Here is a 13,368-nt window from a genome sequence, read left to right as displayed (position 1 = left end):
TTCCACATTGTCCATATTAATCTTCTCATAGAAAATAATGCAAGAAGTGCCAGCTTAGTTTGGGACACCTTAGAAATGAAGTTGGCACTGCAGTATCAGTAAATAAACTTCCTTTCATAAGCAAGAATATGCGACAGAGCTGTTTCAGATAATTACTATGGGTATTTCTGTGTGATAATTCTCTCATAATTTTAGTTGAATATTGAGGGCAGCCTCCTCTGTCCTGGTGGATACCCTTGTGTATATGGTTAAGTGTTATATTGCTTTCAGTATTTACCAGACAGGAATGCCAAACAGCAAAGCACCACAAATTCATTATAAATACTACCTGCCCTTACGGGGTTCAGTTTTATTATCAAATATAAAAGTGCATTAAGTAGTACAAGAAATAAAATAAAGAATACCAAAATAGTCAGATACAAGAACTTGCAGAACGAGATGCAAAATGAACATATTCCATCATACAAAAAGGCAAATAGCATTCGAGTAGTAGAATGCTACAAATGGGATTATTAGCTGAAGCAGACACAGAGAGCAGTCATACCAGTTCTTGGTATTGTTTTACTTCATCATGCGAGACAAATCCTGATAAAGATAATGAGGCACACCGTAACACAGTCAAGAGAAAGTATGGCGTAATTCCTACTTTGTTTAGACAAAAGACATAAAAGATTCCAGTTAATAATTGAGCAGTTTCCGAAGAACTCTAAGGGCTCTTACGCACGAGCGTTTTTACCTGCACTCCCCTGCATTCCGTTTTTCTGCGTTCAGCCGCAGGGGAGCGCAGGAATAGACGCATTACATTTTTTACAATGGGGCTGTACTCACACAGGCGCGTGTAGGCGCCGAACGCAGGAAAAATGCAGCATGTTGCGTCTCAACCTGCGTTTGGCGCCTACACACGCCTGTGTGAGTACAGCCCCATTGGAAAAAATGTAATGCGTCTATTCCTGCGCTCCCCTGCCGCTGAACGCAGAAAAACTGAACGTTGGGTAGCGCGGGTAAAAACGCTCGTGAGTAAGAGCCCTAAGATTGCCGCATTTTACATCTCCACAAATTGCTCATCAAAGGACTTTGAATTGGACTTGTGGTTCCGATTCAGAGCAACTACTTCTAGCAGAGGTGCACTAGAGTCTGGATACTTTAAGGACAAACTGTGGGGTATCCAAAAAACAGTTGCAATGTATGCTCCAGGGTAGAAATCTATAGCTACCAAACAGTTTGTTCCCATATGCTCATACAAAAAAAACAAAACAGTGCTCAAATTCAGTCCATGTAAATCCCTTTAAATACATTTTACAAAAATTTGTGGTGCAAAACATGATATACATCAACTAACCCCATGTCATAACAAAGATATGATGCAGTTTTTTAGCCTTAAATTCCTCTTCACACTAAATGATAACATGAATTAAGGTCTCAAATCTCCCTGCTGATATGTGGTTGGTTGACAGCTCTGCATGTGTCACATCAAAGCCCTTCATTTAACACGAGTCCTACACTGCCTTCTGTGTACTAAATCGTATTTAGTTACTACTAATTTATTGTTTTGCTGTACAGTGCTTTGCCCTCAATGAGCGCTTTACAAATAAAAATATACATACAAAAACATTTAGAAACCCATCAAACCCCTAGCAGCAATGTGCAAAATGCTTGACTGAGTGGTAGAATTGTGATCACTTCCTTGTACTCATTAATTTATTGAGCTCCCAGCAACAAAGTGCATTATGTGCAACTGAGTGGTGGAACCCTGTTTACTTACCCTTTGTTGTAAAACTCTAGCCAGACCAGCAAGTAATCAACTAATTAATTAAGAATCATTTTCCTATAGGCTGCCAGCTAGAACAATATTTGGCTACAATATATACACAAAACAAATACATCATAAGAGCTTGATATAACCCATACTGTAGCATTGACCAGCTGCTATTTTTTTTACAGTGCTCATGATTTATCTTTAATGTATTCAAAAATGTATACACAACCCAAAAATGGTTACAATTAGGCTACTTTCTATGCCAAGCTTACCTTAAATTTAGCACATTTCATTCTAAATTTTTTAAATCTTTGTTAAAAATTGATCGTATGAGGCACTGGACGATCATGTGCAGAATAATCTTTGCCAATGCAAATGAAAATAAATGGAAAACCTACACCCTTTTGTACCAGGTGCATTTTTTCCGCAAAGGGGTGATCACCTAAATACCAACTGTTAGTTCTAAATAACTATTTTTGAATTATTAGCATTCATATCCTGAAGTTTCCCTGCTGGTAGACCCCTCCCCCATCCAACGCAGCACACACATATCCGTATGCATGTACTTTGTGTTACACAGAACATTACACTCACACAAGAATCATCTTGGATTTTATTTTTATTTATAAAATGTCTATTTGTCTTCGTGCATAGATTAAGAAGTGAGATCACTTGTAGTGCACTGTGACGGGCTAAGACACAGACATCATACATGGGCTGTGGCTTAGTCCATAATTTTTATTCCTCAGACCTGCTGGATATGGTTTCAAACCACAGTGCCCATTATCCGAGGCTTCCTTGCCCAAAGTCTTTTAGCTCCAGTGTCATAGGTAATTCCAGGTATGCTCTTTACCGAGATAGAGATAAGTGGTTGCTGGACAATACATGAAGGCTGGTGGGAAGGCAATCCGAAGGACAAAAGACTTAGAGCAGGGATGTCCATCCTGTTGATCTCCAGGCATTGATTCACAGAACATTGCACCCAATAGCTGGACTGATAACTAATGCTGGGTGTTGCAATTTAATGACAGCCAAAGAGAGGCAGAGTGGTCACCCTTTACAAAACTACTACAAATATCTATTACCCTTACACAGTATAATACTATGTATATTTTACGCTGTTCACTGTGAGCTGGAGAGCCTAGAGTAAAAATTCTGTCCTTCCCTAAAATTGACCCTTTTCCACGACCACATAGCTTCACATTATATTACAGTGTCTTAGGATGGAAGAATTAATTTACGGACAACATAGATCAAAACCAACGTGTTTACAGAGTCAGCCTTCTTTAGAGGTAACATACTTAGAAGAATTAGATATGATTTACAGCAGCCATGCACATTCCCTTGTACTATTGCATGAGTTATTAGGTTTTCAACATGCTCACAGGATACTACCTGAGGGGCACCCAACAAATGTACAAACACTATTAAGCAGTTTTCACAAATCTACCATTTAAATACAAGGACCACATCTAAATAGTAAAGATATATAATGTGCTGTCACATCAGAGCACCCCACAGCAACTGGAACACCCAAGTATTTCAATACTGTAGCATGTAATAGAGTATATTCATACAGAGTGCTGCCATATTTCAACTTGAAATATGTTGTATCAAAGTATGCGTAGCAACTGACCAATCTTTGGAATATGACCTGTATATTCTCCATGGATATGTTGGCTAACACCCCACATTCTTGTGGCTATTTTTGTTTGCCAAGATTTTCCTTCAGTTTTTCAGAATGACTAGCAGAATACTGGCAAATATCCTGCTTAAGCTCTGGATAGACTGGGGATATTTTGAACATGCACATTACATATGAAGTATAGTGAATGCTAGTTGTACAATATCCTCCACCCACAAGCTGATGCGAAAGCACTTGATTTTAAGAAGCAGCATTTCCCATGTATAGGTATAGTCAAAAGGCCCCTGAAACATATGTTGTCTCAGCTCATAAGGGCCACAGTACTTTCATGTTGTCCTCCAAAGATTCTGGAGAAAAACTCAACTGCCAGTCGAACGTGAATTGGGATGAAAATGTAAGAGCTGTAGATCACCATTGCAATAATAGTCAGCAGAAGGGTGTTAAAAATGGATTGTTCCCAGGGCTCCAGGACATAGCTACATGTGATGAGAAGATATTGATAGTACAGCCATGAGAGGTAATCCTTAATGTGTTTGACATCCATCTTTGCTCTGTGTCGGCAGTCAAACCTTGGAAAGACACAGATAAGGATAATTTAATTATTTTTACAGAAATAAAATGTATTTTACATTCAGTGAAAGTCTCTTGTTTGCTATTTGGCATGGTATATCCCTCAGGTAAGGCCCAGTCTTACAAAATATATATATATTTACACCTAACCAAACTAAAATGGGCAAGAGAAGCAAGCTGTCTTTTACATAGCTGTCCTAAGTTTCATAACTTAAATCAAGGTGTATGCATGCTCTGAACTTATGTTCTCTTTCTAGAGAGGTTCATATACATTTCTAAATACAGACAGTACTTAAAGGGATACAGTCATCATGAATGCTGTTCATAGACTTCAGTTCAGCATTCAACACTATCATTCCTCAGCATCTGATAGAAAAGCTGAGCCTGCTTGGACTGAGCACCTCCCTCTGCAGTTGGGTTCTGGACTTCCTAACCGACAGACCTCAGTCAGTCAGAATTGGAAACATTATCTCCAGAACCACCACACTGAGCACTGGAGCCCCTCAAGGCTGTGTGCTTAGTCCTCTACTGCTCACTCTGCTGACGCATGAATGTGCAGCCATGCACCGCACAAATCACATCATAAAGTTTGCTGATGACACAACCGTGGTGGGTCTCTTCAGCAATAATGACAAGTCACCATACAGAGAGGAGGTGCAGAGGTTAACAGACTGGTGCAGAGCCAACAACCTGTCTCTCAATGTAGACAAAACAAAGGAGATGATTGTTGACTTTAGGAAGACTAGGAGTGACCACCTGCCACTGTACATCGACGGCTCTAATGTGGAGATCGTCAAAAGCACCAAATTCCTTGGTGTCCACCTAGCGGAGAACCTCACCTGGTTCCACAACACCAGCTACTTAGCCAAGAAAGCACAACAGCGCCTCTACTTCCTGCGCCAGCTGAGGAAATCCCATCTCCCACCATCCATACTCAAAACCTTCTACAGAGGTACTATCAAGAGCATCCTGAGCAGCTGTATCAATGTCTGGGCTGGGAACTGCATGGTCATGGAGCGCAAGACCCTACAGAGGATAGTGAAGACAGCAGAGAAGATCATAGGTGTCTCTCTTCCTTCCATCACGGACATTTACACCACTCGCTTCATCTGTAAAGCCACCAGCATTGTGGCTGATCCAACACACCCTTCACACTCACTGTTCACACTCCTGCCATCTGGTGGGAATACAGGGTTATGGAAGATAGCTCATAGTATACTGTAAGTTGATCCAGGGACTAGTCCATTTCCCCCCCCTCTGAGGCAAATTGGAAAGGTTTTTGCTTTCCTCTGGATCAACTACCAGTTAGGCAGGTTAAAAGAGTTAAAAGGTTGAACTTGATGGACAGGAGTCTTTTTTCAACCTAACTTACTATGTGAAACGATTAGTCTCCATTTTTATAGGGGAATGTAGGAAGAACACACCAATGGGGCTCCACATATTGTTGCCATAAGGGGAAGAATAACCATCTTAGTCAACAAAGTATCGAGAAATCCATATTATATAACATTAATTCTCATTAGTTGCTATTTGATTTGGCTTGACACTTGGGTGGCCCAGATCTGCTTTCTGACAACCTGACCAAAGAACAGGTTTTAGCATGTATGGCAGGCTTCATTCTGCCATAATCTTAATCTAATCATAATCTAATTTTAAGAAGATGCTATTAAATAGAAAATATAGCTACCTATTAACAGAGCATGCAAGGGCTTAGGAATTCGGTTTTGTTGTCCAGAAAACAGTCCACGTATGGATAGCGGTGTCAGAACCTTGAAAAAAAATCAAATGAATATAATTATTTATTCATATAAATTAGCTGCTGCATTAAGAAATATCAGAATGGCAAACAGGTAAATATACGTAAACATACCATTACATGTAACAATCTGATAAACACCTGAGACTATGGAAGGCACTATTTCATAACATTTGCAGTGAACAGATCGGAAAGATTTGTCAGTTGGTATGGGTTACTGCACTGGTGCAATTTGAAACAAATGTAAATAAACCGGCCCCATTTACTTCCACACATACACAGTGACACAGATATACAAATAAACATGGAGGCTGGTCATAATAATATATGTGTTTCAGATGGGATTATATTATTATTCTATAATCTCGTTTGTTTCAGATAACATGCATAGACAAATGAAGTGGATCATAAACTTTCTTGTAAACACGACATACTTCCAGTTAACAGCTTTCTTCTATGCTTCAGTTTTTAGCTATTGATGTCCAGGGCAGGCTTTTGTTTCTTATCAGTGACTAAACTGCCAGCAGTTATGTGTCTATGGGTGGCTCACAACTGTTTCCATCCCTACCTTTGGCCTACACAGGTGTTAACCCAACAACTTTTAGATAAATACATGTCCATATGACAAACATGGCTTTGTACTAATGATACATGTGAATGGCCAGAATGTCTGACTAGATGCTTGCTAGAAGGGGCTGTTAGATTGTAATGGTACTCATTTGTTAACAATGGTTTCTATAACAAAACTGTGCCTTAGGGAACTCCAGAATGCCATAGTGCTAGCGACACCCCATTAATTATTAAACAATCTGTTGCTATCTGGTTGCTAATGGACTACAACTCCCAACATCACCTCATACTCTTGTAGGTGCCAATATAATGCCTGAAACCATCATACCATACTATACTAGGTTTGCACCAAATCCTGGATATGGTATGGGATTTGTCTGAATCCAATAAAGATAAAATATTTGCTGTGTTTTGCTGCTAAAAAAAAAAAAAAGGACCTATAGACTCAATTTATAGTAAAAAAAAAAATTGTGCGGTTTGAAAAATGTCCAGCAAATAAACACCTATTGACTTCAATGTGTTTTGCAAATTTTTGGTGAACTGAAATGGGTAATATTCGCTCATCACTAAAACCCAGCCTTCTTTAGCAGGATTCACTTTAGGTTGAATCAGAGGCAGGACAAATCAAATCCGAACCTTTAAAATCACATGACTTTAGAGAATAGAAAGAAGTAATAAATAGTAGCAGTAACAATATGATTGTAGCTGTACCGGGTTTTTTTGGCTGCCCCATCTGAAAGCTAGAGAGGCAGAAGAGGTTACCAAATAATTAAACTCCAATGGACCAATGGAAAAGTTGACTTTTTACAACATACTAAAAGACAACCCATTTAACTTTCCCACTGCATATTCTATAACTGAAGTTATGTTATCCTCCCCCCCCATATTCACATCCCCCTTGGAAACTATTTATGGGGTTTAAAACTTTTGCAGTTCCAATATCTGCCAGACAACCAGCTAAGAAACATCCTTAGCCCCAAGCCACCCAGATAGAGCAACTGTAGTTCACATGGTAACCTTTTTAGGTACTAGGCCATTAGCTGCTGCTTTTGCAACGCAGAAGAACAAAACACGTTCCCTGTTAGGAAACAATACAATAAAAAGAAAACATTGCCCATGCATCCTTTAGCTGTTCACAATCTTTCAAGGTGTGGAGGGATACAAAAAAAAAATGCAGCGCTATGAATGCCGAAAAACTTGAAATTCTGGTAGCACATTTGCAAGTTGACATTCCGGTTCAGCACAATTGTCACGCAGATCTAACCCACAGCGATTTCGGGGGGGGGGGGGCTATTGAGCAAACTTTCATATTTACAAGAGAGAACCACAATTTCTGGATATCTGAAAGGGTCTGAAATTTTGTTGACTGAAATCAAGCAATATTTGAGTACCCAAACCATAATCCACCCCCAATCTAAAGGGGTCCTCCTCCCAAAAACAATTTTTTGCACAGTAAAATAATGTGTAATTTGAATGCTCCTTCCAATATACAATGCCTTCAAGGGATGGTTCACTTTTAAGTTAACTTTTAGTATGTTATAGAATGGCTTATTCTAAGCAACTTTTCAATTGTCCTTCATTTTTTCTTTTATTTATGTTCTGAATTTCTTTTAGGCTACTTATTGCTACCTTTTATTACTCATCTTTCTATTCAGAGCCTCTCCTATTCATATTACAGGCTCTTGTCCATATTAATGCATGGTTGCTAGGGTAATTTCAACCCTAGCAACTGGATTGTTGAAATTGTAAACTGGAGACCTGCTGAATAAAAAGCTAAATAACTCAAAGACCACAAATTATAAAAAATGAAAACCCGGTTGCAAATTATCTCAGAATATAACTCTCTAAATCATAGTAAAAGTTATCTCAAAGGTGAACAACCACTTTAAGAGTTACAATGAAACCTTCATTTTACATACCGATTCTATGTTTTTTCTGCATTTTAGTTTTCTGCGGTCCCATAAATATATAATACTGATTTTATATTTTCCCAGATTTTGCACAATTCTTTTTCTGGTCCCCTGCAAAATATAAAATGTGGATTCTGCAGTATTTTTAAATGTAATTGCTGTTGAAAGCAGTAGGTGTTTAGGGTTCTTTGGCACTGACTTTTGAAACAAGAGGAATCCGTTCTCTCCCAGGTCAGCTGGCTTCTGCTACATTGTTTCAGGAGTCAGAGAATTTAAACAAACCGTTACTAGAGTTGACATATAGAAATAGCTGAAAACACCACTGAAAGATGTTCTATTGGAAAATTGCTTAGAACTGCTGAGGTCCCCTTTAAATGTGCCCATTGTGGAGAATGAGAGCTTCTGTAAGCCATGATCTATACTTCTTGTACCCCTCCTTACAAAAGCTACAGAGGCTGAAGCTGTTCATATGTTTGCCCATGTACTACATCTATACGGGCTGATTGGGATAACGAGTAGAGACTAGTCTCTGTGTGACAGGCAGCTTCCCTGCAGGCTTTGCTAAATCAGTGAATAAGAAGCTGCTGCGATAGTTGCCAGTGAATCGCCCTCACCTGCGCGCCTCCCCGTGCAGCCTGCAGAGCATCTGGTCCAGGAGCATTGGGCAACTGAGCCGTGTGAGCTCTCGGGAGGCAAACAATCTTCTACACAGGTGTGCTGGCCCCGCCCACTTACCTCGTTTAAAAGCGGAAAACTCCCGAGAAAACCTGATTTTTAATGAATAACCAATGACAAGGCAGTGTCTGCTACACACAAATAATCATATTGCTTTTGGCTTTGTGGGCTGTTGCTATGGAATGGGATTGATTTGTAGCAGCAGGCAGGCTCTTCCCTGAGTTGCTCCTGGTCAGTGATGGAAACAGGCTTCCCTTGTGCGACTATTGTCGCTATCAGTCGAGGCTTTTGTACATAGAACAGTTTCCACTTACAATTACTACAGTGACGTATTTCATAGGTGTTGGGAAGGGGGGGGTATTCCTCTCAAACAGCGAAGGGAAAAGTTTCCTAGCCCCCTGGTCCCTATAATGGCGTCAGTTAGTGTTTATTATATGCCTGATAATTACTGCAAATCTCTGCTTGGCTGCTGTGTGGAACTTGCTACAACTCAGCCTGGTCATGTGATGCTGCTGTGTGTCTAAGGGTGAGACTGTGTTAGAAAATGCCTCTCAATCTGTGGGAGAGGCTTCTGTTGGTGTGAGGGAATGAGTATGTACTTGTGTGTGAGTGAGCAGTAAATGGGGGCAGGCTTGCTGCGGCTGCTGCACCAAGGGAACCCACCAAATCCCACTCTGACTCCCCGGTGTTTTTTCCCTCAGGAGAAAGTCGGTATTTCTGTGTTTAGAGCACTTCCCCATAAAGTCTCATATTCCTGCTCAGTCTCACCATTGATTGGCAGCTCTATTTAAAGCTGGCTATAGATGCAAAGGATCCGATCGTTCGAAATCCTTGAACGATTGGACTTATCAGACTTATTTCAGATCAAATAACAGTGTCAGAACTGCCGGGGGAGCAGGGGGTGCGAACGCGCCAGAGTCCGCACCCCCTCAGGGCCCCCGGCAGCTTGTGCGCCACTGAAATGCGGGCCGTACGGAGGGGGGCGGGGGCCCGGCTGCGCGTCACGCAACAGGGCCCGCCCACCTCTAGTTACGGTACTGTCAAATAACGATGTTCTGCCCCTAAAACAATCGTACTAAAGTTATGTCAGACAAAGCTAGTGACAGTCTCCCACTGAAGATCGTCAGATCTGCAATACACACAGGGATATTATCGGCAGTGGACAGAAATTTTCTAACCTGTCCGATCGACTGAACATTTCAATAAATATTGGTAAAACTGGTCAACCTCTAGGCATTTTGGGGGCCTGAAAAATAATTTGCTGTGGGGCCCTGTAATATCTGTTATGCCACTGATGTGTGTCTCTCAGTAGCAATTAATAAAAAAAATATATATAAAATAGTGATTGGCCAGGCATCTGTGCAAACTCTCATACAAATCGTCTAGTGGACCTTTTGCCCTTTATTTTAGTTATAGCTTGGATGACCACAAATTTGACTGCTTCTGGCCAAATTGTTCCCAAATAGATGTATATCTGGTGAAGAAATCAGATGCTACCAGGCCTATATTTGTGGAATGGGATTTCAAGCCGGCCTAGGGAGCATACATTTGAAATCTGTCCCTGAGTGTTCAGAAATCTACCCCTGTATTTTGTGTTATTTTAACAAGCTCTCCTTGTTGAGGACAGTTGTTGAGTGTTGTTGTTATACTGCAGCTTGAGGGACACAGATTGGACCTGTGTCATTCAGCTCTGAATGTATTGGCTGTATGTCTATAATCTGTACCTAGGTTTTGGCCATTGTATTATCTATTTTTTAAAAAAATATAATTAATGTATTTGATATTGATATGCTGGGGGGGGGGGCACATTGTAACCCCCAGTGAATTTGACTTGTTCTTTAAACAGCCTAGCCTCTGGTTACACAAGTATTTTAGCTATGAGCATCTTTCTGGGCTTTGCCAATAAATTACTTTTCTAGATTCCTGGCATTACCTTAACATCTGTATACAGGCTTATTCCAAAATAACAGGTTGTTTTTGAATTTGCCTCACCCCCCTGAAGACACAGGGGGGTGAAGCAGAGGTGCAAAGGGGCAATGCTTGCAGAGGTGTGGGTAGGGCTTGGGCATTTAATGTTATGTGAGGGTTGGATCAAGGGCATAGGTTTGTGTATGTGTTGTTTCTTTTTTTTTAGTTTTGGCCCCCATTCTACTTGTTGGCAGTACCCTCTGTCCAAGAGACCTGGGGCTGGGGGTGAGGGCCCTGCTTACTTAGCAGTATGAGATCCCATGATTACAGATGACAACCCTGCTCTGTAGATTTGTTATCCAGCTAAATACCATCATAAAGGCTAGGTTACATCAATTTTAAGATTCCCCATGCAATGCTTACACTAGACAGAAGAAGGTCCAAGGTCCATATAATACTGAAATTAGGACGTTTAAGTTCAACTGTGTATCTCAACCTATATTATTGTCTGATTGCCACACCATTTTTCTTATTGTGTTAAAGAGAGAGACACAGGAAACTTTATCAAGTATAGGACCTCTTATGTGAGTGCACGTTATTCAGAAATCATGTTTCATCAAGTATGTGATTGGCAGAGGACTAAAAAGTCAATAGGACTGCTCATTCTCTAGTATCATCATGGTAACAAAGTAACCCTGGCACACTAGTGGTGCAAAATTGTCACTTTTATTGCTAATTCACTAAGCAAGTGTGTCTAGGTGCAGAACAAAGGTCAGGTGGTGAGTACAGCAATCCATTGCAATATGTACCTGCAGATGCTCCTTAACTTGCATGTTTGAGGGTGGGTCTGGGTGGATAGAGGGCAATATGGGGTGGCAGCTACATACCCCTCAGCCTGCCCATATGTATACAGCACTGTGGACTGTCAACAGTGGGGGATAACAGACATTTGTGCTTTATTTTGGCTAGGATGGAGGATGGGGGGGCCTATGTGAAAGCACCCCAAAGTGATTATCTACTCTTATTAAAATGCTGCATTAAAGGGTCATACTTTCTTACTTTTATAAAACACTTTTAAAACAAAACACTTTCTGTAATGAAACTTGCTCTGTATGTTTTATGTCAAGGGCCCACACTGTACTCTAGCGTATGACTGCTGATAGGACATTTCAAGATTTTTTTTAACCAACAATACATTTAGATGCAGGTCAAGTATCTCTATAGATCTGTGGTTTCTTGATATTTAGTCATGACTGACATTTGTTGGGTAGGAAGGCTCTAACAATGCTGAAAAAGGCTACATATGTAGTATCTCTTTATCTATCTGTTATGGGTAAATTTAAAAGTTATTGTTATTGCAATAAAATAGGAATGCAATAAAATTCCAATCTTTTCAGCTTTATTGGTTTGGCATGCTCTGTAACTATGGACAAACATGTTATGCATACAGTATATTAGGCAAACATAACATATTTCTGCATTTACCCAATTATACAAATAACAGGTTTTGTTCTATTGTAGATATATTCATTGGCTCATTGACTTGATAGAGACCTTTATTACTTCTCCATTGGGCGCTTGCTAAATAGCTTTGTGGCTAAGTACTGTAAATCATGCATTCTAGAGGAAAACAACGCATTAAGGTAATCTCTGCAGAGTTCGTTTTGGTTGAGTGGAAGAAATAAATCAAAACCTGTAGAATTGCATCAATCAGAATTATAGCATTAGAAGTATATACCAGAAAAAATAAAAAATAAAATAAAAAGTGAGGTCTCTATCAATTTAGGGTTTACAATGCCTTTAACATGCATATGCAGTTGTCTAAGCTTTATATAAAGAGTAGTGATGGTTGAATTTATTCGCCAGGCGCGAATTCGCTGTGAATTTGCGCGATTCGCCGCCAGCGAATAAATTCGCGAAACGCCCGCGAAAATTTTCTCTGGCGTCAAAATTTTTTCTGGCGTCCAAATTTTTTCTGGCGTCAAAATTTTTTCTGTTAAAAACGGACACCGGCATCAAAAAACGGGCGCCGGCGTCAAAAACGAGACGCCGGCGCCGTTTCACGAATTTTTCGGCGAAGCGAAACGGCGCAAATTCGCCCATCACTAATTAAGAGAGCTTGGCCAAAAATGCTTCTGTACCACTGCTTCTACTTTATTGGCTAAGTAACTTATCCAGTCAGGATGCAGGATTGAAAATTAAAACACCCACTTAAAATAGCTGTACCTGTAATACACTTCATATTAACCTGTGCAGCTAGGCGGAAGGTAGAATAATTTTAACTTGCACTTTGGAATAAGGTACAAGCAAAGGCCTGCGCTACCCCAATCCCTAGGACAATATGGCAGTATGGCAGGTAAAATCCCAGAGTGCACCACGACACGTATATGGTCTTCATGCTACCATAAAATGCCAATAATGCTGGGTGGACAGAGGGGAAAAATGGTGCAGGAATGGAAAATTATGAATAAATTGTTCCAGTGCTATACAAGCCCCACTATATCATATTCAGTTCAGTGACAAGTGCTTTCTGGTAAAGATGAGATACATAACTGCATAGGGCTGAATGATGCCGGTG

The 13,368-nt window shown here is 40.3% G+C and overlaps 1 protein-coding gene across 2 annotated transcripts; it reads right to left on the bottom strand.

Moving 5' to 3' along the window:
- Positions 1–2,357: 2,357 nt before the first annotated feature.
- sptssb.L (serine palmitoyltransferase small subunit B L homeolog) lies at positions 2,358–8,910 on the bottom strand. Of its 2 annotated transcripts, none has more exons than NM_001094237.1 (3): positions 8,822–8,910; positions 5,659–5,740; positions 2,358–3,970 (listed from the first exon to the last, which is right to left on the bottom strand). In NM_001094237.1, the coding sequence occupies exon 3, from the start codon at positions 3,943–3,945 to the stop codon at positions 3,703–3,705; it is 243 nt and encodes an 80-aa protein (NP_001087706.1). In that variant the 5' UTR covers positions 3,946–3,970; positions 5,659–5,740; positions 8,822–8,910; the 3' UTR covers positions 2,358–3,702. The 2 variants fall into 2 exon arrangements, with proteins under 2 accessions (NP_001087706.1, XP_041418175.1); XM_041562241.1 differs by lacking the exon at positions 8,822–8,910 and adding an exon at positions 8,217–8,266.
- Between the last annotated feature and the right edge of the window lie 4,458 nt (positions 8,911–13,368).

Source organism: Xenopus laevis, chromosome 5L (genome assembly GCF_017654675.1).
Source record: "Xenopus laevis strain J_2021 chromosome 5L, Xenopus_laevis_v10.1, whole genome shotgun sequence".
NCBI classification, from domain to species: Eukaryota; Metazoa; Chordata; class Amphibia; order Anura; family Pipidae; genus Xenopus; species Xenopus laevis.
Note: the sequence above shows the minus strand (reverse complement) of the source record. Positions and strands in the feature narration are given on the sequence as shown.

Excerpts from the sequence above, each read along its gene's own strand:
- sptssb.L (NM_001094237.1), bottom strand. The coding sequence starts at position 3,945 with ATGGATGTCAAACACATTAAGGATTACCTCTCATGGCTGTACTATCAA.